Consider the following 27,839-nt stretch of genomic DNA (forward strand, 5'->3'; position numbering starts at 1 on the left):
GTCAGTGGGAAGAATGTCCCTTACATTGGGGGTCAGTGGGAAGAATGCTCCTTACATTGGTGGTCAGTGGGAAGAATGTCCCTTACATTGGGGGTCAGTGGGAAGAATGTCCCTTACATTGGTGGTCAGTGGGAAGAATGTCCCTTACATTGGAGGTCAGTGGGAGGAATGTCCCTTACATTGGTGATCAGTGGGAAGAATGTTCCATACATTGGTGGTCAGTGAGAAGAATGTCCCTTACATTGGAGGTCAGTGGGAGGAATGTCCCTTACATTGGTGATCAGTGGGAAGAATGTTCCATACATTGGAGGTCAGTGGAAGAATGTACAGATATCTAGAAAGATCATTGGGGTCAGCAGTTATTTTTTAATAAGAAGAAATTGCTCAAGGAACCCTAACAAACTCTGGAGAAACCTTAGAGTTCCACTGAACCCCGGATGAGTTGAAATGTGTCTTTTGGTGCTCATTTGGTTTCAGGGTAACCTTTTTATTTTTACAAAATTCTGAAATGTACATTTTCTCTAAATATGGAACTGTTTTGTCAGTAAAAAATAAAAAAAGGCACAATTCAAGAAAGGAGCTATAATACTCATCAGTATGGCGTGTGTTGACTCTCTCTTGCAGAACTACATTGGCCAAAGGGTCATCTGCATCCAACATCATTCCAGCTATGTAGGTTGCCTGTTCTCCTGGCTGAATTCTGTGGTTCAGTCTGTGGCTACAACATCTGTACAGCTCTGTGGGGTCACAGATGTGATGGTATATAGACAATGGATAGATCCTCAATGCACACCTGGAATTTTGTTGGATCCTGAAGGTTCTTCTGCCGATGTAGCTCTGCATAGGGTAGCTGTCTTTTGCTATTTCCTTTTTTTTTTTTTTTTTTTTTTTTTTATACGTTTAGCTTTAAAGTCCTCTGATATGTGAGAATGACTCTCGTATTGTTGGTGTGAGATGTGAACAAAAATTATGACCTCTCTGTCTCCTCAGGGAATGCACATGGAAAATGACCTTCTGGGCTCCTTCTTCTCGGACATCTTGGGTGACTCCTTCCACGTATTGTCCAGCATCATCTACCTGATCATAGACTCAGTGCTTTACATCATCCTCACTCTTTACTTTGATAAGATAATCCCAGGTAATGGTAGCTTCCTGATTTTTTTCTTTTTTTTTTTAGCAAAATAAAAGGTTTTGGTTGAAGAACATAGGTAGATCCTTCGTATACCACTTGTGTCCCAGCATACATAAGAGTGTAGGCAGGTGCAGTTAGCCACTTTGCCATTAGGTGGCTCTTTACTAAAATAGTGTCTGTTATTGCAGATAATGACACCAGGTGTTAGGCCCCCTTTAGGTAGAACCCTCCCACAAGTGATGTCAGGGGTGAGTCAGCACCCACATTTAAACTAGGAGTGGAGGGACACACCCCATAACTGCAAGCATGTAACCAACACATGTAGGAGGCTGGGTGAAGTGGACCTGTATGCAGGAGGTTGTAGCCATTCTGTCCCTTAAAGTGGTTGTAAACCTCAGTCACAAATTCTGAACCTCAGTCATGAAATCTGTAACTGCAGCTCTCCACCCCCTCCTCTGTGCTCTGAAGGGTGAAAAAGGATTGCATCGCAATTCTATACTTTTGAAAGGATGTAGAGAAGAGAAGACTGCAGACAAACAGGTACAACTTATGTAGGTGGATTTTTTTCATCTTTGTGTATCACCTAAGGCCAGTCACTTCACTGGGTATATGAGAGGACTTACAACCACTTTAAGTAGGTGGGGTCTATGGCGGATTGCAAAAGGCCTTATAGGCCAAGCAGGAGATCCCTGTATGAGTCCACTTGCCTGGAGGGATGTGTACCCAGCTAGGAGTTGTCTACAGAGAACATAGTTCTGTGAGAACCGATGACCCTGGACACAGGAGAGACTAGAGTGAGATAGCTGTGAGGTGCTGCATGTGCTTTCACCTGTGACAACTGCAGACTGTCCACTTTATGCAATTGACTGAGAATGTCAAGTGACTCCAGAATGTATGTCCTTGTGATGTGAATGTCTTACCATTCCCTGAACAACGCCAGTTAAGTGCTGTGAAGCTAGCTATTGTGTGGACTTTCGTTCTTCGGGGTATAAAGATCTACAGCCAGGGGATGTTGTGAAGCTATGGTGAGGATCGGGGCCCAAGATGGAGGGGGTTGGCCTCAGCAGGTGGGATCATGTTATAGCAGGACTGGATTGGGGGTAGGGCTCTGTGCTTGGGAGCCAAAGTCAGCCAACCACGATGCCCCACTTACGCAAGGTCAACGCCACCAACTGCAAGAGTTTTTATTTAATCACAAAAGTCCCTTCTGATAAGCCAACGCGTGTCAAGGGGTCTGAGAGTCTTCCTTCATCAGGGCTTCAAGTGCACTGACTGTAGAGTAAGCAGCAAGCAAACAAGTTATTGGGACAAACAACCAGGGGCGGACTGACCATTTGGAAACTCGGGCACTGCCCGAGGGTCCGGGGTCAGTAAGGGGCCCCATGAGATGCCCCTGGTACTTTTTTTATAGGCTTTTTTGAGCTTGGGCAAGGACACAGGGGCCCCATGGTCCCCTATTGCCCGGTGGCCCCATGAGTTGTCAATGGCCTACAAAGTATTCCGGGCCATGGTGCACTGCATGGTGTCTGTCCCAGCCATGGCCATAGGCGAGAAGGTTTTCATTTGTTTGCTCGCTCTACAGTCGGAGCTCTTAAAGGTGCTTCTGCTTTTATTTTATCTATTTAGATGCATAGAGGAACCTCGCCATCATTTTCACCCAGGCTTTGCTGTAGGACTCTATTGCACCCATTTGTCTGCATTCTGGTGATCGGGGAACCCCTGATTGTGATGCCCATGAAAAGTTCTCAAGCCCTCCCACCCCAACAAACTCTTTGCTCTCACTTAAATAGAGGTAGAGGAGAAATAGAAGTAGGGAAGCCGTTCTTGGGGTAAAAGTCATAAAACACCGGAAAACAGGTCATATTCTGATGGAACAACACCATCGGTATACACCTTGGTTTCATTTTGGTCCAGACTTGCACTTTAAACATGTCTCCCTGTGCTGCTAGATAAACACGGATTGAGGCACGAGCCACTGTTTTTCCTGAGATCCTCATATTGGTTGAAGAAGAAGATGACCCCTGACCTGCTCGGAGGGGAAGAGAGGGCAGAGTCTGACTGGGGGGACTATGTCGAAAAAATTCCTTCTGAGCTGCTGGGAAAAGAAGCAATCAGGTATTTTGTGAAATTCAATGCATCATGGCAACCTGGAGGGTCTATACATTGTTGGTGCGCAGAACACCTCAAAGGACGTCATTTCCTGCTTGTGTGATTGGCCTACTGATTTCCCAGAAGTCGGTACTAAGATTCAAGTCCAATTTCAGTCTTCCTCTGCAATAGGAATTTCAAATTCAGTGAGATACTCCCCAAGGGTTAGATATTTCTAAAGGGATGCAGACCCTGCAGCTCTTCTCGTCAAAACACTGAAAGTGCGCCAGGTGATCATAATGAACCAGACCCTCCCATTCAGAATCAGTCAAAGGCAGGGGCGGACTGACCATTGGAGCACTCGGGCATTGCCCGAGGGCCCGGGGTCAGTAGGGGGCCCCATGTAATGCCCCTGGTACCTTTTTTATAGGCTTTTTTGAGTGTGGGCAAGGACACGGGCCCCATGATCCCCTATTGCCCAGGGGCCCCATGAGTTGTCAGTCCGCCCCTGGTCAAAGGTAACAAATGCCTGGTTGAAGAAAGGTTCGAATCTGTGACAAGGTTTGATAGAATCCTTCACCTGGCATAACCTGCCCAGAGGAGATTGTTCTTTTTTTTCTGAATAAAAGTGGAAATAAACTTTAATCACTGTGCATTCTCACAACAGATAAAAGCACATTTGTAAAAAAAATTAGTGGTGCACCGCAATGAAAATTCTGGACCGAAACCGAAACTTCAGAATGCAATTATTTAATATATAATTGTATTTTGTTTAACTTTTTAATTAATATCATGAATTTAAATGAATATAAATGTAAAACATGCATTCCAGTAACGGAAAATAACTTTTATTGAAAGTAACACACAAAATTTGGACATTAAATAAAATGAAATACGGTATATATAAACTCAAAAACTTAAATAGAGGCATTTTCGCATTGAAGTCAATTGAGAGCATTTTTTTTAATTAATATTTTATTAAGTTTTACATTTCATCTATTCCAAATAGAGAGCATTTTTGCACTGGAGTCAATCGAACGTGATTTTGCACTGAAGTCAATAGGGGGTGTTTTTGCACTGGAGTCAGTTGGACATGATTTTGCATTGGAGTCAATGGGACGTGATTTTGTACTGAAGTCAATAGGGGGCGTTTTTGCATTGGAGTCTGCGGGATGCAATTTTGTATTGAAGTCAAGAGGGGAACATTTTTGCATTGGAGTCAATGGGAAGTGATTCTACATTGAAGTCAATGGGACATACGTTTGCACTGGAGTCAGTGGGAGGCGATTTTGCACTGAAGTCAGTAGGGGGTGGTTTTGCATTAGAGTAAATGGGACGTGATTTTACTTCGGCATCATTAGGACACGATTTTGCATTGAAGAAAATAGGGGGTGTTTTTTTGCATTGAAGTCAATGGGACGTGATTTTGCATTGAAGTAAATAGGATACCATTTTTGCATTGAAGTCAATAGGGGGCGTTTTTGCATTGGAATCAATGGGATGCAATTTAACATTGGAGTCAATAGGATGTGATTTTGCATTGAAGTCAGTAGGGGGTGTTTTTGCATTGGAGCCAATGGGATGAGATTTTACATTGAAGTCAATGACATTATAGGCACATTTTTTTTCTATTGGCAAACCCAACTCAAGAAGATGCCATAACTTCTTTTATATAGACTTGTAATAAAGAGAGAAAATACAAAAGGAATGAAACTTTTTCTCCTGTTATGTCCATGTGATTTATACTCGTCTTAGAGTAAAGCTGCTAAGAAGAGCTTCAGAGATCCCAATAATGGTGGTCCTGGGGGAATTTGCTTCAATGCCACTGGATGTGAAAACCAATGGCAACTCCCAAACTTTGATCATGGCGGGTCTACCTTAAAAGCTAACACCAACCAAAACCTTTTCAATTTTGGAAGGGTTAGAAGAAGCCCCGTTAGATTTTTATGACTGCCAGCAAAGGTCTGTGTTGATTTAATACTCCTTGATTTACTGAGGGTCAAACCCTTGTCTCTTCCTGCAGATTAGTCAACATTAAGAAAATGTACAGCGGCAAAGACGATAAAACAGAGGCGCTACGAGGTGACTTTTGTTGTCTGTGGTATGAGGTTCCCTATGTTCACACTACAAATTCCTTCATGAAGAAGGTCATCATATGTGTACTTCAGTGTCCCCAACATTGAGGAGAAGACAACCTTGCACCTTGAGCTACCAGAATGATGCAGGCCATACATGGGTCGAATTCTGAAAGGATTTTCTTTAGAAAATTGGAAATTTCATGCATTTTGTAGTCCAATGATACCACCATTGATTTCAAAATTTGACCAACCAAGCCTTCAATTTCACGTTGCTAAAGAAAAGAATTTTCTTGGCTGGGAATCTCCTTTTCTTTCCAGGTCACAGCTCACTCTTACTTCTTTTTTAATTCTTTTTCTCACGCGATTCTCCCAGAAATTTGTTCATTTTTCAGGAAATTTTCAACATGAAACTTCAGAATGCAATTTTTTAATACATAATTGTATTATATTCAACTTTTTAATTAATATCATGAATTTATATGAATATAAATTTAAAAAATACAATCCAGCAACGGAAAATAACTTTTATTGAAAGAAAATTGAAGACTTTTCTTTAGAAAATTGGAAATTTTATGCATTTTGTAATCCGATGATACCACCATTAATTTCGACATTTGACCATCCAAGCCTTCAATTTCTCGTTGCTAAAGAAAATAATTTTCTTGGCTGGGAATCTTCTTTTCTTTCCAGGTCACAGCTCAATCTCACTTCTTTTTTGATTATTTTTCTCACGCGATCCTCTGAAATTTGTTAATTTTTCAAGAAATTTCCAACATGCCCCATCACTCAAATTCGATGGCTTCATGAACATTGGCAGATGGTGCATTGGTTTCCACGCAGAGCTGCACCAGATTTTGCACCCTCCAGTTTTAGTAAATCTCCCCTAGTAAGGTGCAGAACCAACACACCGGCTTTAATATGAACCTATCCTAAGGTCCCATGGAAAAACAAAGAGCCCTTCCTTATGCAGGCCATAAATCAACCCAATTGAGTATTTTCAGAACATAGAAAAAAGGAAATAAAAATCAGCATTGCTCAAGATAAATACTGGACCATGTCCTTGGAATGAAATACAATTCACTTTGTTTTATCACATAGATTATGTCTCCTTCATCACACATTAAATATGATAGCTATGAGGTGACTTTTGTTGTCTGTAGTATGAGGTTCCCTATGTTCACACTACAAATTCCTTCATGAAGAAGGTCATCATATGTGTACTTCAGTGTTCCCAACATTGAGGAGAAGACAACCTTGCACCCTGAGCTACCAGAATGATGCAGGCCATACATGGGTCGAATTCTGAAAGGATTTTCTTTAGAAAATTGGAAATTTCATGTATTTTGTAATCCGATGATACCACCATTGATTTCTAAATTTGACCAACCAAGCCTTCAATTTCTCGGTGCTAAAGAAAAGAATTTTCTTGGCTGGGAATCTTCTTTTCTTTCCAGGTCACAGCTCACTCTCACTTCTTTTTTTATTCTTTTTCTCACGCAATTCTCCCATCATTGATTAGAAATTTGTTCATTTTTCAAGAAAGTTTCAACATGAAAATTATATTCAACTTTTTAATTAATATCCTGAATTTATATGAATATAAATTTAAAAAATACAATCCAGCAACGGAAAATAACTTTTATTGAAAGAAAATTGAAGAATTTTCTTTAAAAAATTGGAAATTTCATGCATTTTGTTATCCGACGATACCACCATTGATTTCTAAATTTGACCAACCAAGCTTTCAATTTCACGTTGCTAAAGAAAATAATTTTCTTGGCTGGGAATCTTCTTTTCTTTCCAGGTCACAGCTCACTCTCACTTCTTTTTTGATTATTTTTCTCACGCAATTCTCTGAAATTTGTTAATTTTTCAACAAATTTCCAACATGACCCATCACTCAAATTCGATGGCTGCATGAACATTGGCCGATGGTGCATTGGTTTCTATGCAGAGCTGCACCAGATTTTGCACCCTCCAGTTTTAGTAAATCTCCCCTAGTAAGGTGCAGAACCAACACACCGGCTTTAATATGAACCTATCCTAAGGTCCCATGGAAAAACAAAGAGCCCTTCCTTATGCAGGCCATAAATCAACCCAATTGAGCATTTTCAGAACATAGAAAAAAGGAAATAAAAATCAGCATTGCTCAAGATAAATACTGGACCATGTCCTTGGAATGAAATACAATTCACTTTGTTTTATCACATAGATTATGTCTCCTTCATCACACATTAAATATGATAACTATGAGGTGACTTTTGTTGTCTGTAGTATGAGGTTCCCTATGTTCACACTACAAATTCCTTCATGAAGAAGGTCATCATATGTGTACTTCAGTGTTCCCAACATTGAGGAGAAGACAACCTTGCACCCTGAGCTACCAGAATGATGCAGGCCATACATGGGTCGAATTCTGAAAGGATTTTCTTTAGAAAATTGGAAATTTCATGTATTTTGTAATCCGATGATACCACCATTGATTTCTAAATTTGACCAACCAAGCCTTCAATTTCTCGGTGCTAAAGAAAAGAATTTTCTTGGCTGGGAATCTTCTATTCTTTCCAGGTCACAGCTCACTCTCACTTCTTTTTTGATTCTTTTTCTCACGCAATTCTCCCATCATTGATTAGAAATTTGTTCATTTTTCAAGAAAGTTTCAACATGAAAATTATATTCAACTTTTTAATTAATATCCTGAATTTATATGAATATAAATTTAAAAAATACAATCCAGCAACGGAAAATAACTTTTATTGAAAGAAAATTGAAGAATTTTCTTTAGAAAATTGGAAATTTTATGCATTTTGTAATCTGATGATACCACCATTGATTTCTAAATTTGACCAACCAAGCCTTCAATTTCACGTTGCTAAAGAAAAGAATTTTCTTGGCTGGGAATCTTCTTTCCAGGTCACAGCTCATTCTCACTTTCTTTTTTGATTATTTTTCTCACGTGATTCTCTGAAATTTGTTAATTTTTTCAAGAAATTTCCAACATGACCCATCACTCAAATTCGATGGCTGCATGAACATTGGCCGGTGGTGCAAGAACAAAGAGCCCTTCCTTATGCAGGCCATAAATCAACCCAATTGAGCATTTTCAGAACATAGAAAAAAGGAAATAAAAATCAGCATAGCTCAAGATAAATACTGGACCATGTCCTTGGAATGAAATACAATTCACTTTGTTTTATCACAATGTCTCCTTCATCACACATTAAATATGATATCTTTTCATTACCATATAATTATTTACTTTTTTAATGACTTTTTACTATTTTAAACTAAACAGCTGGCATTTTAGAAAAATAGTTTTGGAAGTACAATGACCTTCTTTATCCAAATTAAGATTTGGTGGAGGAGTAATTAAAATTTCATACATGTAATACTGTACATGTAAAGGTGTCTATTTAAAGAAAATAAAATGCTATGCAAATGCCTCATCATTCGCACAGCTACACAAGTATCCCCGGAATGTGGCCACTAAGTCTATTTTCTAGGACTGCCTGCTCCGTCTAGTGGCCATAATGTGCTATTTTCCTGACTGAGATATTTTAGGAATATACCGCATTACGGTCACTAGATGGAGCTGAGAATCATAGAAAATAAACACAGGATGGGGACTATTTGCAGAAGCAGTGCAAATGCCGAGACATTCGCACAGCAATGTTGTATATATAAATAAACCATGGAGTGTATTGCACCCGCAGGTCTGGATCTGGACGTCTATGAGGGACAGATCACAGCGTTACTCGGTCACAGCGGAGCTGGAAAAACCACCTTACTGAATATACTCAGCGGGATGTGCGGAGCCACTAGCGGTAAAATGTTCCTTTCATTAACTATCAAGGCCACCAGCAACCTACTAAATAATATATTTCTATATTCGTCCAGAAACATGAAACTTTATCTTTCATATTGTTTCACTCACATGTTAGAGCAGCATTTCTTAACCTTTTTACCCTGGAGGAACCAGGGAACAGTTACTAAAACAAGTTCATTGGGGGGGGGGGGTTCTTTGGGAAAATGCACCTTACAGTCATGGCAAAAAATATTGTCCCCCCTGCATTCCTTTCAGATAATGCACCACTTCACCCAGAAAATTGCTGCAATGACAAATGTTTCGGCATTCTCGTGTTTATTTCTTTTGACACAAAAAAGTGGAGGAACAAAAAGCTCCATTTTGGATGTAGCTGGCCTTTCATTCCATGAATCCCATCTCCCTCTTTGTAGGATCTGCCAACATCTACAATTATCAGTTATGGGATTTCAATCAACGTCAGGAGATCCAGAAGAAGATCGGGTTTTGTCCGCAGTTTGATGTCAGCTTTGACCTTCTAACAGTAAAGGAGAATTTGGAGATCTTTGCAAAGATTAAAGGAATTCCTAACAGAAGAATTAAATCTCAGGTACGATAAATATGAATATGTGTTAAATACAAAAAATACTGAGAAAGTAGAATTTTCACCAAATAGATGTCATTTTTAGGTAGAAACGGTCCTTTCAGAGCTGGCCATGGTTGACTTTCAGGATCTGGAAGCCAGGAAACTGAGCGGAGGTCAGAGGAGGAAGCTGACGCTGGCGATAGCACTCTTAGGAGACCCCGAGGTAATCTTCCTGAAACACTCTTCATTTTTTATTTAGTGAATTAATCCCAACATCTCCTATGTAGGCTCCTCATTACAAGAACATTCAAAAACACACAGATAAGTTTCATTTTTTCAAACCTCCCAATCAGTCTTTTTAGCTTCATATATTTGCAGAACTATTTATAGAAAACATCTCTAAAATGAAACCCGATTTCCCTTAAACTGCCCCTTCTTCCAGGTTCTGTTGCTGGATGAACCGACGTCAGGCTTGGACCCGTTCTCCAGGCACCATGTATGGTCTGTTCTCAAAGAGCGCAAAGCTGGTCACGTCACCTTATTCAGCACGCAGTTCATGGATGAAGCCGACATCCTGGCAGGTACGGGTCTGTATGGGATTGATGGAAAACATTCTAATTTATGGCTAAGAAGCCATTTTACAATGTTGCAAAAGAACATTCCTGTTTGAAAACCATATTAGGGACCCACATCAGTTCAGGAGGACATTCCCACCCTTTATCAATCCCTGGATTTGTGGTAGGAAGTTCTAGTCACCGAGCCTTAAAGTTGTCTTAAAAGAAGTCCTAAACGTCAATGGACAGAAGAGATTCAAGAAAGGGTGGTGGGGATAAAATGTAGAAACTGGAAAGCAGTTGCCTGTACCCAACGGCATGGAAGAAGCTTTAGGCTGTAGCATTAAAGGAGAGACTGTGATTGAGCTTTCACATGGCATTCAAGAGCCAATCAGTGTAGTTCCTGCTGCTGTGGAGGCAGCAATTTGTTAATTGCCTTTACTTGACTTGATCGGTAATTTCCTTTTACCTCATGGGTTGGGCTAAGGTCAGCAATATTGGTGGCCTTTCACTCTTTATTCTTTGCAAGAACTTCTCTCCGTACCATGGCTGGTAAGGGTCAAGCTTCAAACTTTCTAAAGAAAGGGCTGTTTTTTACTGTCTGGGGGGGGGGGGAGACTATGGCCAGTTGGAGTTAACAGTGCCTCACATTTGGTATTAGGGGAAGAAATAGTTGGTGTCATTGGAAGGAATAGCGCCCCATTATTAGTGTCAGTCGGAGGATAGTGCCCCATTGTTGGTGTCAGTAGAAGGAATTATGCCCCATTGTTGGTGTCAGTGGGAGGAATAGTATCCCATTGTTTTTGTCAGTAGAAGGAATAGTGCACCATTGTTGTTGTCAGTGGAAGGAATAGCGCCCCACTGTTAGTGTCGGTGGAAGAAATAGTGCACCATTGTTGGTGTAATTGGCAGGAATAGTGCTTCATTGTCGGTGTCAGTGGGAGGAATAGTGCCTCATTGTAGGTGTCAGTGGGAGGATTAGTTCCCTATTGCTGGTGTCATTGGGAGGAATAGTGCCCCATTGTTGGTGTCAATGGCAGGAATAATGCCTCAAGGGCCATATAAAGGCAAGCAAAGGGTGGAATCTGGCCCCTGGGCCACAGTTTGGAGACCACTGATCTAGACAATGCTCTACTAGAGAGTGATTTTGTGTTTTTCTGGACACTTGTTATAGGGCACAAAATTGTCCAACTTTGGTTTTTACTGTCAAATTTTTTTATGGAGAATAGGAGGAAAATTAATACTTTATCACTGGTACCTCAATATCCATCCTGTAATAGGACTGTTGTGTTGATTATCCTCAATAACTATAAGGTTTGTCCTCCATCCATCTCTTCCTCATCTTCTGATTTGTTCACAGACCGTAAGGCCGTACTTTCTAATGGGAGGCTGAAATGTGTTGGAAGCTCCTTGTTCCTGAAGAGGAAATGGGGTATCGGCTATCACTTGAGGTGAGTACCCAAAGCCTTGAGGTAAAGCTCAGGAGATAGGAACTCACAGAATGGAAAGTGGTGGGATTTAGCAGAGAAGTCACACAATCTCTTGTGACAATCCCATGTGACATGTAAACATGAAAGGCCTCATAACCAAAGGAAGATTTTGTTTCATCCCACAAAAGGGGCAATCGGATTAGTCATTGTGGAAATCACAGAATGTCCTTCCTTCTGAATTTTTGGATCCCAAGGTTCAATGTGGCTGCAGTCTTTGTTGGTGATTCTGGCACCCACCATCCATTGCATTGTTATCAAACCAGTTCTCTTGATGGTTTTGCAGGTGTATCGTGGTCCCTTTATGTGTGACTTTTGCACCCTCAGAGAAACATATTGGTAAAGCTAAAGAGTCTATGTCTTCTCTGGAATTAGGGGATCATCTTAATGGAATTTGCTGCCTGATGCAGTTCTATTTATGGTGTCTTTTTTGGGTGACCAGGATGCAGGTGACTCCGTCATGTGACACAGAGGCCATCACATCACTCATAACGCAGCACATCTCCAACGCCAAGCTCAGCATGCAGAATGTTGAGGATGTGAAGTTCACCCTACCGTTTGAGGACATGGACACCTTCCCAGGTACAGGGACACAACAAAATTCCCTTGGCCCTCCCAGATGGCAGAGGAGGTCTAAATAAAACCTTATTTATTAAAAGCAGAAGCCTCAGGTGCACATATTTGCAAATATATGTTGAAATCGTACCACCATATCATGGTTCCTTTATAAAGTGTGATCCTCACCTTCTATATGAGAATTTTGAAATGCTTTGAATTGTTTTTGCAGCTCTGTTCACTGACCTGGAGGGACATGTTGGACGGGACATTGAGAGTTATGGCGTCTCTATCACCACTCTGGACGATGTGTTCCTGAAACTGGAAGGAAAAGATGAGATTGAAAAAGGAGGTGAGCATCGTTTGTAGGTGTTTTAACAGTCCAGCATTCTGCAGCTCAATGACTTTAAGGCTTAGTTCACCTTTTGAACCATGTTTCATGTTACACCCAAAGTTAAGGTACATTGTGAAGCATGTGTAGCACCCTCCTAGGAAAGCTAGGGGAAGCTAGATCATTATTTATTTCAGTTAGAGGCTGAATAGCAGCCTGTGCAATAGTTAGAGGGTCAAATTTCATTCAGGGCTGAGAGGCTCTGCAGATCATCTCTCTGAAACCTCCCCCTGATCTAGAGACTTAGAAAAGTCTTTAGAACTCAGTGGGTGGGATGAGGAGGAGCTGGTCTGCACTCTCAAGGGATCTTGGCCAATCCCCAAGCAGGAGTCTTAGCATGAGATCAGGACAGCTCTTAAGAGTAATCAATCCTGCTCAGTAGTAGGAGAGTTTGAGTGGAAGATGAAGTGAGTAGGATGGTGTGTGTGGATCCTGGGAGGGGGTCCAGGAGAGGGGCCTACCTACAGGCAGAGGAGCTAGGATCTCTCAGCATCATCATCCCCTGAGAAAGGACAGCCTGGGAAGCAGGGAAGGAGCAAGCCCAGCATAAGGCCTGAAGGCAGCCACCAACCCACAAGCTTGCAGGATAGACTGAGTGAGAAACCCCCTGAGCTGGATAAGGAGTGAGGGCATGCTGGTGATAAACCTGACTAGCCCCCATCTGGGACTGCTGACCTTAAAAGACAGATTCTGGTTCCTCCTGCCCAGAGATTCCCTCAGGCAGCTGAGTGAAGAGATTTCATCTGGTGTCTGACGTGGTACTCCGGGAGTGGCAGGATTGCTCTCTAAGAAGGGAGCACTTGTGCATTGTATCAGGAAGTTGTCCTCAGTTAAACAGTTCCTTGGGCATCCCATGTATCCCTTATCCCCACCCAAGTTTCAAGCCCCTAATAAAATCCAAAAAAACAAGTTTGAGGACTGTTTACTGTCTCTGAAGTGCAAGCCTGGAAGGAAATGCATGTTGCCTGGCTGTGCAGGACTATAGAGGGACACAAAACTTCAGCAACTCCTAAGGGGGTAGTGCTACACATGGTTGTACCCCCTCCCAGTCCATAGGACTGTGAGAATCTGGAAGTCTCAGTGGTGTGAGAGAGTCCTGGGTGTCAGGAGAAGCCTATCGAGAGGTCAGGGAATGGGCAGTAAGGAGTGCTAAGACAGCCAGGAGAGCTGGGAAAGCTTAACGAACGCAGAGGTACCTTGTAAGATGTCCTGAGGGACCAACCAAGGTCTAAACAGCCAATATATTTTACCTTACTTTCTTGACTCTGTCAGATTACAATGTTTTTGCCCCTGAACAAAATGACACGGAGGACCGGGATCACTTCTCCATGGAGCCAGAGGATTCGACCCTTCTGATGTCGGACTCGGGTACGCCCACCATTAGTGGAATGGCATTGTGGAGACAGCAGGTGTTGGCTGTGGCGAGGATCCGATACTTGAAGCTTATCCATGACATGAAAGGCTTTCGATCCATGTACGTAGGTACAATATCTGGTGTTGCCAGGGTTGAGTGAATTTGTGACAAAGCAATACTAGTGGTCACTGCATGTACATACTTAGCCACCTGCAGGTGGTCTTCATCACTCTTTTCTAAGGGAACACGGAGCTTTCAGGACATGCATAGTTAGGACATGGAAGTCCTAGGACATGCATAGTTTGAACGAGAAGGGTCAAAGGTAATTTTACCTAGGATATGGTGGTGCTTGGCCATATAAACTTAGAACAAGGAGATCTTGAGGTGTGAATAGTTTCGGCACAGAAATCCTGGGTTATGAATGATTGGGATGGGGATCTCCTAGGGTGTGCATATTCAGGACATAGAGGTCCTGGGGGTGTTGTAATTAGCAAAAGGAGGTTCTGGGGAATGCATGGTTAGGAAAGTGAGACATTGAAGTGTACATAGTTAGGACACAGAAATCCTGGAGTGTGGATATTTTGGACATGGAGGTTATAGAGTGTTAATTTTAAGGACGTTGAAGTCTTGGGCAATGCATAGTTATTACAAGGAGGTTCTGGAGTGTGTATAGCTGTGTCACCTACCTGTATGCGGAGCCTGAGATGACGAGGGTAGATTATTGCACAGTTCCTATCCAAGCAACCCTGGATAGTGAGACAGGAACTGTGGTGGGCGAAATTAAGGAACAAGCACCAAGAGTTAGCCTCTAAGAATAGGAATTTGAGAGTGCTAGTATCTGGTGGGCGGAGGTACAGCTGGTGTTGTGGTGAGGTAGCACCATGTTCAGTGGATGGCATACACCAGGATTTACACAGAACCAGAGTCAGGGATGGGCAGAGGTCAGCAACAATCAGGCAGCGAGGTACAGAGACACTAGGCAGAAGCGTGGTTGGTAGTCCAGGTCAGGGTTCGTAGGGGAGGCAGATAGCAGGCATAAGCAGGTCAGAATAATCCAAGCAAGATCAGAACAGAAGCCAAGTCAATAACAGGATCACGGGTGTACATAGAGACTGGATCATGGGGAACTGGCTGAAGAACATACAGCACAGGACCAGTGCAAGATTCTGGTTTAAATAGGCTGCCTGTCAGCAGTGCGTGCACGTGTGCGCTCATACGTGTGGGCAAATGAGCAATCTATCTTCTATGCTTATGCCCATGCACATGTACATTAGTTAAACAACAAGTCCTGGCCTGACAACTGGTACTACGTTCCGGGCAAGCTGGAACATGGTGGTATTGGGATATGTAGAGCAAGAACTTGAGGCGTGCATTGCTGAGACATGATCTTGAAGTGTACATAGTTAAGACATGGAGATCCTGGGGTGTGCACAGTTGGGACATGGAGGTTATAGGGTGTCCATTTTAAGGACATTAAGTCTTGGGCAATGCATATAGTTAGAACAAGGAGGTTCTGGAGCATGTATAGCTGGAACATGGTGGCACTAAGATATGTATAGCAAGAACTTGAGGTGTGCATTTTTAAGACATGATCTTGAGGTGTACATAGGTAGAACATGGAGATCCTGGGGTGTGCACAGTTGGGACATGGAGGTTATAGGGTGTCCATTTTAAGGACATTAAGTCTTGGGCAATGCATACAGATAGAACAAGGAGGTTCTGGAGCATGTATAGCGGGAACATGGTGCTGCTGGGATATGTATAGCAAGAACTTGAGGCGTGCATTGTTAAGACATGGAGATCTTGAAGTGCATAGATGGGGCACAGAGGTATGAGGGTGCACATACTAAGGATAATTAAGGAAATGGAAGTCCTGGCCAATGTTTAGGTAGCACAATAAGGTCCTGGAGCCTGCATATTTGGGACATGGTGGTGCTAGGGAATGTACAGCTAGAACTTGAGGCATGCATAGTTAGGACACGGAGACTCTTGGGTGTGCATGGTTAGAACATGGTGCTCTTGGACTGTTCATATTAGGATCAGATATGTATATTAAGTAATATGTCCTTCAGATGAGTAGATTTGGTAAATTAGAAGTGCTGGACTTCACAGAAAAAAAGAAGAAGCAATACCAAGAGGAGACTTCAATGCATGTTGAATCCCTCACCAAGCATGAACACAACATGTTTTATTTTCAGACTTCTTCTGCTGGTTCTCTTCATCCTTCCTATGGTCATCGGCATCATACTGATGAGAGTTTCTAACACCGTTCGAGCCTGGGAGATGACTCCGCACCTTTATTTCCAGAGACCTGGAGAAAGGGAACACAAATTTTACACCAAACTCCTGCTGAACAACAACACTGGTAAAATAAAACTGGAATGCTGCCTTAGGGTTCTGTTGTTCTGTAGGAGCTGGGAGCTGGCTTACAAAAACATACATACACCAGGGGCGGACTGACCATTTAGCCACTTGGGCACTGCCCGACGGTTCGGGGTCAGTAGGGTGCCCATGAGATGCCCCTGGTACCTTTCATAGGGTTTTTTGCATGTGGTTTGAGTGTGGGCGAGGACACAGGGGCCCCATGATTTCCTATTGCCTGGGGGCCCCATGAGTTTTCAGTCCACCACTGACATACACTATTTGCAAATCACCTCAGAGGAAACAGCCTCCAGGAGCCTCTGGGTGGCGATACCCAAGAATAGGGAGGAGGATGACCATAGGATAGACTGACTGTTCCTAGAATATCACTTCAAACTGAAACATCACCTTAACAAATTAGTGAACTTCTGCATAGCCAGGAATTTTTTATTTTTTTGGTAGAGAGGACAACTCAGAATGAACAGGCTGCATGCAGACTCTATGCTGCCCTCTATCTTTACCATCTCTTTTCTATCGTGTTTCTTTAATATTGCCCTATGACAAGTTTAACATGACCTGAGTCCAGTGACTGGCAGGTGTGAGTGATTTGTATAACTGGTCACTGGTGAGTGGAACACATATCTCTGGCTGTGATGTCACCTCACTGATATCATGAGAGTTCAGCTGCATCACTCCCAGCAGCATCCATCCATCATCATAACATACAGTACTGTCTCCCCTGTATAGGTGTCCCCATTGACAGCTTCCTTTATGGTGTCACGGCTCAAGATATCGCTGTGGATGTTGTGGATGGTCCGTATGACATGGACAATACTACGGCCTATAACGGCGCTATAGAGGTCACTCACCATGATAAGGCATGGCAACATTTCTTTCTACTAAGGCCCAGTTTATCTGTACGCTGTTCACATTTCAGAAGGCTAACTAAAGTCTCACTAGTCTCTGTGGCAGAGGAGCTTACACTCTAATGTCCCCTCCCCCACAGTCCCATCAGGCTCTGTACCAGAGGAGCTTACACTCTAATGTCCCCTCCCCCACAGTCCCATCAGGCTCTGTACCAGAGGAGCTTACACTCTAATGTTCCCTCCCCCACAGTCCTATCAGTCTCTGTCTCAGAGAAGCTTACACTCTAATGTCCCCTCCCCCACAGTCCCATCAGTCTCTGTCTCAGAGGAGCTTACACTCTAATGTCCCCTCCCCCACAGTCCCATCAGTTTCTGTACCAGAGGTGCTTACACTCTAATGTCCCCTCCCCCACAGTCCCATCAGTCTCTGTCTCAGAGGAGCTTACACTCTAATGTCCCCTCCCCCGCAGTCCCATCAGTCTCTGTACCAGAGGAGCTGACACTCTAATGTCCCCTCCACCACAGTCACATCAGTCTCTGTACCAGAGGAGCTTACACTCTAATGTCCCCTCCCCCACAGTCACATCGGTCTCTGTACCAGAGGAGCTTACACTCTAATGTCCCCTCCCCCACAGTCACATCGGTCTCTGTACCAGAGGAGTTTACGCTCTAATGTCCCCTCCCCCACAGTCACATCGGTCTCTGTACCAGAGGAGCTTACGCTCTAATGTCCCCTTCCCCACAGTCCCATCAGTCTCTGTACCAGAGGAGCTTACGCTCTAATGTCCCCTCCCCCACAGTCCCATCAGTCTCTGTACCAGAGGAGCTTACGCTCTAATGTCCCCTCCCCCACAGTCACATCAGTCTCTCTACAGAGGAGCTTACACTCTAATGTCCCCTCCCCCACAGTCCCATCAGTCTCTGTACCAGAGGAGCTTACACTCTAATGTCCCCTCCCCCACAGTCACATCAGTCTATGTACCAGAGGAGCTGACACTCTAATGTCCCCTCCCCCACAGTCCCGTCAGTCTCTGTACCAGAGGAGCTGACACTCTAATGTCCCCTCCCCCACAGTCACACACTATTATTCATATACAGTCATGGCCGAAATTGTTGGCACCCTTGATATTTCTCCAGGAAATCATGTATTTCTCACGAAACGTATTGCATTAACACATGTTTTGCTATACACATGTTTATTCCCTTTGTGTGTATTGGGACAAAACAAAAAAAGGGAGGAAAGAAAGCAAATTCGACATAATGTCACACAAACCTCCAAAAATGGGCTGGACAAAAGTATTGGCACCCTTTCACAACTGCGGATAAATAAGAATGTTACAAGCATGTGATGCTCCTGTAAACTCACCTGGGGCAAGTAACAGGTGTGGGCAATATAGAAATCACACCTGAAAGCAGATAAAAAGGAGAGACGTTCACTTAACCTTTGCATTGTGTGTCTGTCTGTGCCACACTAAGCATGGACAACAGAAAGAGGAGACGAGAACTGTCTGAGGACCTGAGAACCAAAATTGTGGCAAAATATCAACAATCTCAAGGTTACAAGTCCATCTCCAGAGAACTAGATTTGCCTTTGTCCACAGTGCGCAACATTATCAAGAAGTTTGCAACCCATGGCACTGTAGCTAATCTCCCTGGTCGTGGACGGATGAGGAAAATTGATGAAAGATTGCAACGCAGAATAGTCCGGATGGTGGATAAGCAGCCCCAAACATGTTCCAAAGACATTCAAGCTGTCCTGCAGGCTCAGGGAGCATCAGTGTCAGCGCAAACTATCCGTCGACATTTAAATGAAATGAAACGCTATGGCAGGAGACCCAGGAGGACCCCACTGCTGACACAGAGACATAAAAAAGCAAGACTACAGTTTGCCAAAATGTACTTGAGTAAGCCAAAAGCCTTCTGGGAAAACGTCTTGTGGACAGATGAGACCAAGATAGAGCTTTTCGGTAAAGCACATCATTCTACTGTTTACCGAAAACGGAATGAGGCCTACAAAGAACAAAACACAGTACCTACGGTAAAATATGGTGGAGGTTCAATGATGTTTTGGGGTTGTTTTGCTGCCTCTGGCACTGGGTGCCTTGACTGTGTGCAAGGCATCATGAAATATGAGGATTACCAAAGGATTTTGGGTCGCACTGTAGGGCCCAGTGTCAGAAAGCTGGGTTTGCGTCCAAGATCCTGGGTCTTCCAGCAGGACAATGACCCCAAACATACGTCAAAAAGCACTCAGAAATGGATGGCAAAGAAGCGCTGGAGAGTTCTGAAGTGGCCAGCAATGAGCCCAGATCTAAATCCCATTGAACACCTGTGGAGAGATCTTAAAATTGCTGTTGGGAAAAGGTGTCCTTCCAATAAGAGAGACCTGGAGCTGTTTGCAAAGGAAGAGTGGTCCAAAATTCCGGGTGAGAGGTGTCAGAAGCTTATTGATGGTTATAGGAAGCGACTGATTTCAGTTATGTTTTCCAAAGGGTGTGCAACCAAATATTAAGTTAAGGGTGCCAATACTTTTGTCCAGCCCATTTTTGGGGTTTTGTGTGACATTATGTCATATTTGCTTTTCTGCCTCTGTTTTATATTTGTTCCAATACATACAAAGGGAATAAACATGTGTATAGCAAAACATGTGTTAATGCAATACCTTTTTTGTGTGAAATACTTGATTTTCAGGAAAAATATCAAGGGTGCCAACAATTTCGGCCATGACTGTACATGTATAGCTCTGACATATACTGTGGTGTTGTACAGAGATCACTGATCACATTTGCTATGTCTGTTTCTCAGGGTTACGGGTTCAGAATAATCGGAAACCCCCGCGCACACAACAGTCTCCCGGTATTGGTCAATATTATCAGTAACGCCTTTATGAGGGTGTATAACGCCACGGAGCGGATCAGGGTGTGGAGTGACCCCGTCTATGAGGTGAGTACCTCTCTGGAGGCTCCCCAACATTTCTGTCTGTTCCTGAATGCTGAGACTGGAACCCCAACATACCGAAAAAATTGGTTCCCCCTAAAAAACACAGAGCACCCCCATACATATACTGGGGGAAAATGACTGCTACAGCCAGTCAGATCCTTCAGTTTTCACTCTAACTGAACAATGACCAGCCAGTGGTGTCTATGTGGCCTCAAATGTGGCTCCGTACTCTCCCTACAGGGAGCCACTTGTAGTCCACAAAGCCATCCAGTTGAGCTGTTCCTTCTTTCTTTCTCTCCCCAGGACAATCCCTCGCGTCTGTTTTTCGAGCACTTCTTAGTGGAACGTGTTCTATTATTATTTGCTTCTGGACTTGCCCCCCACTTTGCAATGAGTAGCATGGAGGATGTAAAAGTAAGTATGGCCTCATCCATCTGAGAACGTTTGTAATGCCTGAATACATAAGATGAGTTAAAGCTAAACTTTGGGCAAACGGCTAAATCCACAGATGAGATACATCCAGTATATGGTGTCATCTCTGGGTCTCTGTGCTTCTCGGCTTTCCTCTATGGCTCCGGAGTTGTGGATACACTATGCCAACTGCAGGCTAGGCGGACATGAAGCTCATGTGTGAGCAGATGACTCGGGATCCTCGGGGAGTCTAAGCTGCAGCCATTCTTCATCAGAGCTCCTGATGGTGGTGGGCTCACTGTGTGTTGGTACCCCCAAGGCTTACCCTGTTCTGATGTGCACCATTGTAGGCAGATAATCTCAGCAGTGTTCTGGTGGTAGTGGTGTAGACAGGAGACATGCTGTGAGGAAGGGGTTGGTCCATGGAGCACACTGGAACAAGGTGCAGAAAAATAATGGAGGGAGCCGTGGATTGGACCTGGTACCAGAGCCATGGATCTCACCTGAGATGGTTGGAAGGGTCCGGTGACCACCAATGAACCAGAATACAGGCCAAGGGTCAGGGTAGGCAGCAGACAAAAGAATCCACAGAACAAGAACCGAGGTTGGTACATGGGATGTCAGTCTAACAAAAAAACAGGCAGGAAGTAGGTGCACTGGGGTCAAAGGGAATGCAAAGAACCAGGCACACAGGGGGTCACTAAGATCACATGATGTCAGGAACTAGACCTAAGACGCCTTGGAACAGGGGTCTAGAGGTTGGCGTAGCCTATTGCTCAGGTAAAGATTACTAGTCTGAGTATCAGGGTTCAGAATCTGAACCTGCAACCTCTGTCTGGCTCCTCTTGCTATGCCACCTGGGATGCCGGACAGCTCCCTGTATGATCTCTTGGGACAATCTTGCCTTGTCTCTTGTTTCTGGTGAATCTTGAACTCTTTGCTCTTTCCATGAACTTCCTGGTTTAAGCCATGTCTCTACAGTTCCTGTTTGCCAGATAATTCTGCTCATCTCCAGCCGATATCTTGCTACTTTGTGTACCTGCAACTGTCCTTTTCTCCGCTACTACTCATTACCAACCTTTGGCTTGTTCCTTGACTATGCTTCTGCTTGATCCCAACCTCCAACCATTTGTTATCAACCTTTGGCTTGTTCCTCTACTATGCTTCTGCTTGATCCCAACCTCCAACCATTTGCTACCAACCTTTGGCTTGTTCCTCGACTATGCTTCTGCTTGATCCCAACCTCCAACCATTTGTTATCAACCTTTGGCTTGTTCCTCAACTATGCTTCTGCTTGATCCCAACCTCCAACCATTTGCTACCAACCTTTGGCTTGTTCCTCGACTATGCTTCTTCTTGATCCCAACTTCCAACCATTTGCTACCAACCTTTGTCTTGTTCCTTGACTATGCTTCTGCTTGATCCCAACCTCCAACCATTTGCTACCAACCTTTGTCTTGTTCCTTGACTATGCTTCTGCTTGATCCCAACCTCCAACCATTTGTTACCAACCTTTGTCTTGTTCCTTGACTATGCTTCTGCTTGATCCCAACCTCCAACCATTTGCTACCAAACTTTGGCTTGTTCCTTGACTATGCTTCTGCTTGATCTGCTACTGGACTGGACCCCAGTATTTACTAGAGCTCCTGACAGTGGAGATGGGTTTTGCTGCGTGTTAGTACCAGGTTGTGGTCCTCAGGATCGCCCCACCAGAAGGTGAGCAAGTCGGGGTCCAGTAGCAGATATAGCAGGTTGGGATCAAACAGATGCGTAGTCAGTAATAAGCCAAAGGTCGGTAAAAAATGGTTGCAGGTTGGGATCAAGCAGAAGTGTAGTCGAGGAACAAGCTAAAGGTCTGTACAGGAGTGAAGGACAGCTGCAGGTATCCGAAGGAGCAAGATATCTACTGGAGCGAGCACGATAATCTGACAAACGGGGAGTGCAGAGACATGGCTTATATCAGGAAGTATATGGGAGAAGCAAAGACTTCAAGGTTCACAAGAGACGAGGCAAGATTGTCCTAGGAGATCAGACAGTTTGCTGTCCAACATCTCAGGTGGGACGGTGAGAAGAGCCACAGCCAGACACCACAGAGGTTGCGGGTTCAGATCCCGGACCTAAAACTGAGCACAGCTTAAATAGTGGGCTGAATGAAAGACTGAGGAGGAACTACAGTAGGTAAGATCAGGTGACACCAAAAAGTGTCAGAACACTGAAAGGTCCAAACAGACTACATGCAAGGAACTGATCAGCTTTGCAGCTGGTCTGTAGAATTGTAAGCAGCAGATTGGCTTGTCTGCTGGTCTGTGGGACTAAAATTTACAGATAAGCAGAAGCTTTGCTGTTGACCTGTTATGGTCAGGAAAGTGGTTGTAAACTTGTGATGTGCAATATGAACAAAGCACATCCCTCTGTAGTGTGGACTTGTCTCGGTCCGGAGCACTGAGTGTCATTTCTGTCTGCTGCCTACTTCCTCTGCTATCAGCATGAGTCACTTCTGGCAAGTTTTCCTGACACCAAGAGATGCAAAGGTGACAGGGGAGGGAGCTCCAGCGCACAGCCTGTGACTGACAGCCTCGGCTCTGTTCCTGTGTGTTGTGTCAGGGGGTGTGCCCCTTCCCACCAATCAGCTCTCAGTAAGCTCTGCGGAGTGTAATTTCATATCAACGCCCTCTGCTTTCTGAAAGCTCAGACAAGCTGTAAAAATTATGAACAGCTGTAGAAGAGAGAGGGCTGCAGATAAACAGTTACAACTTATGTAGGAGGTTGTTGTTTAACCTTTTCACGCCGGCCGAACGCAAATGTGGGGCCTCCCAATGTCTGGGCCTAGATGTCGAGCGTTCTATTAAAAAAGAACATATATGCCGAGAACGCACGCCCCTGGGACCTTTCCCAATCATGTGACCACCGTGACGCCGTGTCACAGCGGTCACATGACCCTAAACCCTGCCCCGCCTTCCGGCTTCTGAAACCCTTAAAGGGCCAGGAGGCGCCGGCGCCAAGGGGTTAATCTGCGTATTACTTGAGGTCAGTCACTTCACTGGGGATATGAAAGGGTTTACAACCATGTTAAATTAAATCCCTGTACAGCAGAGCTCAGACTGAGAGAGGGTGAAGCAGCACAAGTAACCAGTCAGGGGTTCTGCAGGAAAGAGGAGCCTGCTGATCAGTGGACAGAGCAGAGAGACAGAAAGATGACCTAATCCGTCTGCTGCTTCTCATTTCACTGTCCAATTACAAACTGGGGAAGGGACTAAACCAGTCAGTGTTACCAAAGTTCAGGAAAGAAAAATCAGGTATCCCCCCCCCCCGGCACAACTGTGTAAATATCAGGACTTGCTGGACAAAAATACAAATCCCTTGGTAGGTATAAATGCTCACGTGGATGTATTTCATCTGTGTATTTGGCCGTTTATTTACCTCAAAGATAAATGTCTGATTTGTGCTCATGAATTCAGCAATATGAAGAATTGTGTTCCTCTTTGTTGGCCTCCAGCCAATGTCGTGTCTTCTTCTCTCTTCCAGAGTAAAGTTCGCTCCCAGATGCGTCTGTCCGGCCTCTTCCCATCCGCGTACTGGTTTGGACAAGCCCTGGTGGACGTCGCCCTCCACTGGATGCTGCTTTTCCTGATACTTACCATCATCTATGCGTACTTCGCGATATTTCCTCCAGTCTGGGATCTGGGACTGCTTGTGAGTTTCCATCGTCCTGTCATTGTTCTATCAGGGTTCCCGAAACTGGAAATTCATAAAGGAAAGGATCATACCATTCACCATTGTTATTTCACATAGTCTGGCTTCTTCTGTCTCCAGTGACGAGAACTTTGACCCTGCCATTGCCCCGTTGTTTCCAGTTGTGCTCTAACCCAGCATGGCGTGATGGGTGCTCCCACTTACTTTTGTGTATGCGCGCACTTATGTTAGTGTGTGCCTATTCACCTTGGGGTGTTCATGCTCGCCATGTGATGTGCCCACTTACCACGGGTGTTTCTGCTTACCTTGGGGTGTACATACTCACTTTGGGATGTGCCTGCTCATCTCAGGGTGTTCCCATTTTGAGGAGTCCTGCTCACTATGGGTGTGTCCTATTCTATGAAGTTCTCCTATTCATCTTGAGGTGTTCCCGCTCACCTGGGGTTCTCCTATTCATCTTGAGGTGTTCCCGCTCACCTGAAGTTCTCCTATTCATCTTGAGGTGTTCCCGCTCACCTGAAGTTCTCCTATTCATCTTGAGGTGTTCCCGCTCACCTGGGGTTCTCCTATTCATCTTGAGGTGTTCCCGCTCACCTGGGGTTCTCCTATTCATCTTTCAGTGTTTGTGCTTACCTTGAGAGGAGCCCACTGACCTGGGGTTCTCCTATTCATCTTCCAGTGTTCCTGCTCACCTTGAGAGGAGCCCACTGACCTGGGGTTCTCCTATTCATCTTCCAGTGTTCCTGCTCACCTTGAGAGGAGCCCACTCACCTGGGGTTCTCCTATTCATCTTCCAGTGTTCCTGCTCACCTTGAGAGGAGCCCACTCACCTGGGGTTCTCCTATTCATCTTCCAGTGTTCCTGCTCACCTTGAGAGGTGCCCGCTCACCTGGGGTTCTCCTATTCATCTTCCAGTGTTCCTGCTCACCTTGAGAGGAGCCCACTCACCTGGGGTTCTCCTATTCATCTTCCAGTGTTCCTGCTCACCTTGAGAGGAGCCCACTCATCTGGGGTTCTCCTATTCATCTTCCAGTGTTCCTGCTCACCTTGAGAGGAGCCCACTCACCTGGGGTTCTCCTATTCATCTTCCAGTGTTCCTGCTCACCTTGAGAGGAGCCCACTCACCTGGGGTTCTCATATTCATCTTCCAGTGTTCCTGCTCACCTTGAGAGGAGCCCACTCACCTGGGCTCTCCTCTTCAACTTCCAGTGTTCCTGCTCACCTTGAGAGGAGCCCACTCACCTGGGGTTCTCCTATTCATCTTCCAGTATTCCTGCTCACCTTGAGAGGAGCCCACTCACCTGGGGTTCTCATATTCATCTTCCAGTGTTCCTGCTCACCTTGAGAGGAGCCCACTCACCTGGGGCTCTCCTCTTCAACTTCCAGTGTTCCTGCTCACCTTGAGAGGAGCCCACTCACCTGGGGTTCTCCTATTCATCTTCCAGTGTTCCTGCTCACCTTGAGAGGAGCCCACTCACCTGGGGTTCTCCTATTCATCTTTCAGTGTTTGTGCTTACCTTGAGAGGAGCCCACTGACCTGGGGTTCTCCTATTCATCTTCCAGTGTTCCTGCTCACCTTGAGAGGAGCCCACTGACCTGGGGTTCTCCTATTCATCTTCCAGTGTTCCTGCTCACCTTGAGAGGAGCCCACTCACCTGGGGTTCTCCTATTCATCTTCCAGTGTTCCTGCTCACCTTGAGAGGAGCCCACTCACCTGGGGTTCTCCTATTCATCTTCCAGTGTTCCTGCTCACCTTGAGAGGTGCCCGCTCACCTGGGGTTCTCCTATTCATCTTCCAGTGTTCCTGCTCACCTTGAGAGGAGCCCACTCACCTGGGGTTCTCCTATTCATCTTCCAGTGTTCCTGCTCACCTTGAGAGGAGCCCACTCACCTGGGGTTCTCCTATTCATCTTCCAGTGTTCCTGCTCACCTTGAGAGGAGCCCACTCACCTGGGGTTCTCCTATTCATCTTCCAGTGTTCCTGCTCACCTTGAGAGGAGCCCACTCACCTGGGGTTCTCCTATTCATCTTCCAGTGTTCCTGCTCACCTTGAGAGGAGCCCACTCACCTGGGGTTCTCCTATTCATCTTCCAGTGTTCCTGCTCACCTTGAGAGGAGCCCACTCACCTGGGCTCTCCTCTTCAACTTCCAGTGTTCCTGCTCACCTTGAGAGGAGCCCACTCACCTGGGGTTCTCCTATTCATCTTCCAGTATTCCTGCTCACCTTGAGAGGAGCCCACTCACCTGGGGTTCTCATATTCATCTTCCAGTGTTCCTGCTCACCTTGAGAGGAGCCCACTCACCTGGGGCTCTCCTCTTCAACTTCCAGTGTTCCTGCTCACCTTGAGAGGAGCCCACTCACCTGGGGTTCTCCTATTCATCTTCCAGTGTTCCTGCTCACCTTCAGAGGAGCCCACTCACCTGGGGTTCTCCTATTCATCTTCCAGTGTTCCTGCTCACCTTGAGAGGAGCCCACTCACCTGGGGTTCTCATATTCATCTTCCAGTGTTCCTGCTCACCTTGAGAGGAGCCCACTCACCTGGGGTTCTCCTCTTCATCTTCCAGTGTTCCTGCTCACCTTGAGAGGAGCCCACTCACCTGGGGTTCTCCTATTCATCTTCCAGTGTTCCTGCTCACCTTGAGAGGAGCCCACTCACCTGGGGTTCTCATATTCATCTTCCAGTGTTCCTGCTCACCTTGAGAGGAGCCCACTCACCTGGGGTTCTCCTCTTCATCTTCCAGTGTTCCTGCTCACCTTGAGAGGAGCCCACTCACCTGGGGTTCTCCTATTCATCTTCCAGTGTTCCTGCTCACCTTGAGAGGAGCCCACTCACCTGGGGTTCTCCTATTCATCTTCCAGTGTTCCTGCTCACCTTGAGAGGAGCCCACTCACCTGGGGTTCTCCTATTCATCTTCCAGTGTTCCTGCTCACCTTGAGAGGAGCCCACTCACCTGGGGTTCTCCTATTCATCTTCCAGTGTTCCTGCTCACCTTGAGAGGAGCCCACTCACCTGGGGTTCTCCTATTCATCTTCCAGTGTTCCTGCTCACCTTGAGAGGAGCCCACTCACCTGGGGTTCTCATATTCATCTTCCAGTGTTCCTGCTCACCTTGAGAGGAGCCCACTCACCTGGGGTTCTCCTATTCATCTTCCAGTGTTCCTGCTCACCTTGAGAGGAGCCCACTCACCTGGGGTTCTCCTATTCATCTTCCAGTGTTCCTGCTCACCTTGAGAGGAGCCCGCTCACCTGGGGTTCTCCTATTCATCTTCCAGTGTTCCTGCTCACCTTGAGAGGAGCCCGCTCACCTGGGGTTCTCCTCTTCATCTTCCAGTGTTCCTGCTCACCTTGAGAGGAGCCCACTCACCCGGGGTTCTCCTATTCATCTTCCAGTGTTCCTGCTCACCTTGAGAGGAGCCCACTCACCTGGGGTTCTCCTATTCATCTTCCAGTGTTCCTGCTCACCTTGAGAGGAGCCCACTCACCTGGGGTTCTCCTATTAATCTTGAGGTGTTCCCGCTCACATTGAGAGGTGCCTTCTCA

The 27,839-nt window shown here is 45.1% G+C and overlaps 1 protein-coding gene across 1 annotated transcript in view; it reads left to right on the plus strand.

Annotated features, from left to right (window-relative positions):
• LOC149435060 (ABC-type organic anion transporter ABCA8-like) overlaps positions 1-27,839 on the plus strand; it is a 56,646-nt gene that overhangs the window by 13,981 nt on the left and 14,826 nt on the right. Inside the window, exons 9-24 of the mRNA XM_089663057.1 lie at positions 991-1,138; positions 3,082-3,247; positions 5,244-5,302; positions 9,012-9,122; positions 9,535-9,710; positions 9,790-9,909; positions 10,129-10,267; positions 11,601-11,691; positions 12,170-12,309; positions 12,515-12,634; positions 13,946-14,147; positions 16,226-16,392; positions 17,136-17,266; positions 20,060-20,197; positions 20,498-20,608; positions 24,131-24,298. Of these exons, the coding sequence (XP_089519183.1) occupies positions 991-1,138; positions 3,082-3,247; positions 5,244-5,302; positions 9,012-9,122; positions 9,535-9,710; positions 9,790-9,909; positions 10,129-10,267; positions 11,601-11,691; positions 12,170-12,309; positions 12,515-12,634; positions 13,946-14,147; positions 16,226-16,392; positions 17,136-17,266; positions 20,060-20,197; positions 20,498-20,608; positions 24,131-24,298 (2,187 nt within the window). The remainder of the gene's footprint in view (positions 1-990; positions 1,139-3,081; positions 3,248-5,243; positions 5,303-9,011; positions 9,123-9,534; positions 9,711-9,789; positions 9,910-10,128; positions 10,268-11,600; positions 11,692-12,169; positions 12,310-12,514; positions 12,635-13,945; positions 14,148-16,225; positions 16,393-17,135; positions 17,267-20,059; positions 20,198-20,497; positions 20,609-24,130; positions 24,299-27,839) is intronic.

This window comes from Staurois parvus, unplaced genomic scaffold, assembly GCF_062004578.1.
Source record: "Staurois parvus isolate SC_StPar_1 unplaced genomic scaffold, SC_StPar_1.0 ptg001618l, whole genome shotgun sequence".
NCBI classification, from domain to species: Eukaryota; Metazoa; Chordata; class Amphibia; order Anura; family Ranidae; genus Staurois; species Staurois parvus.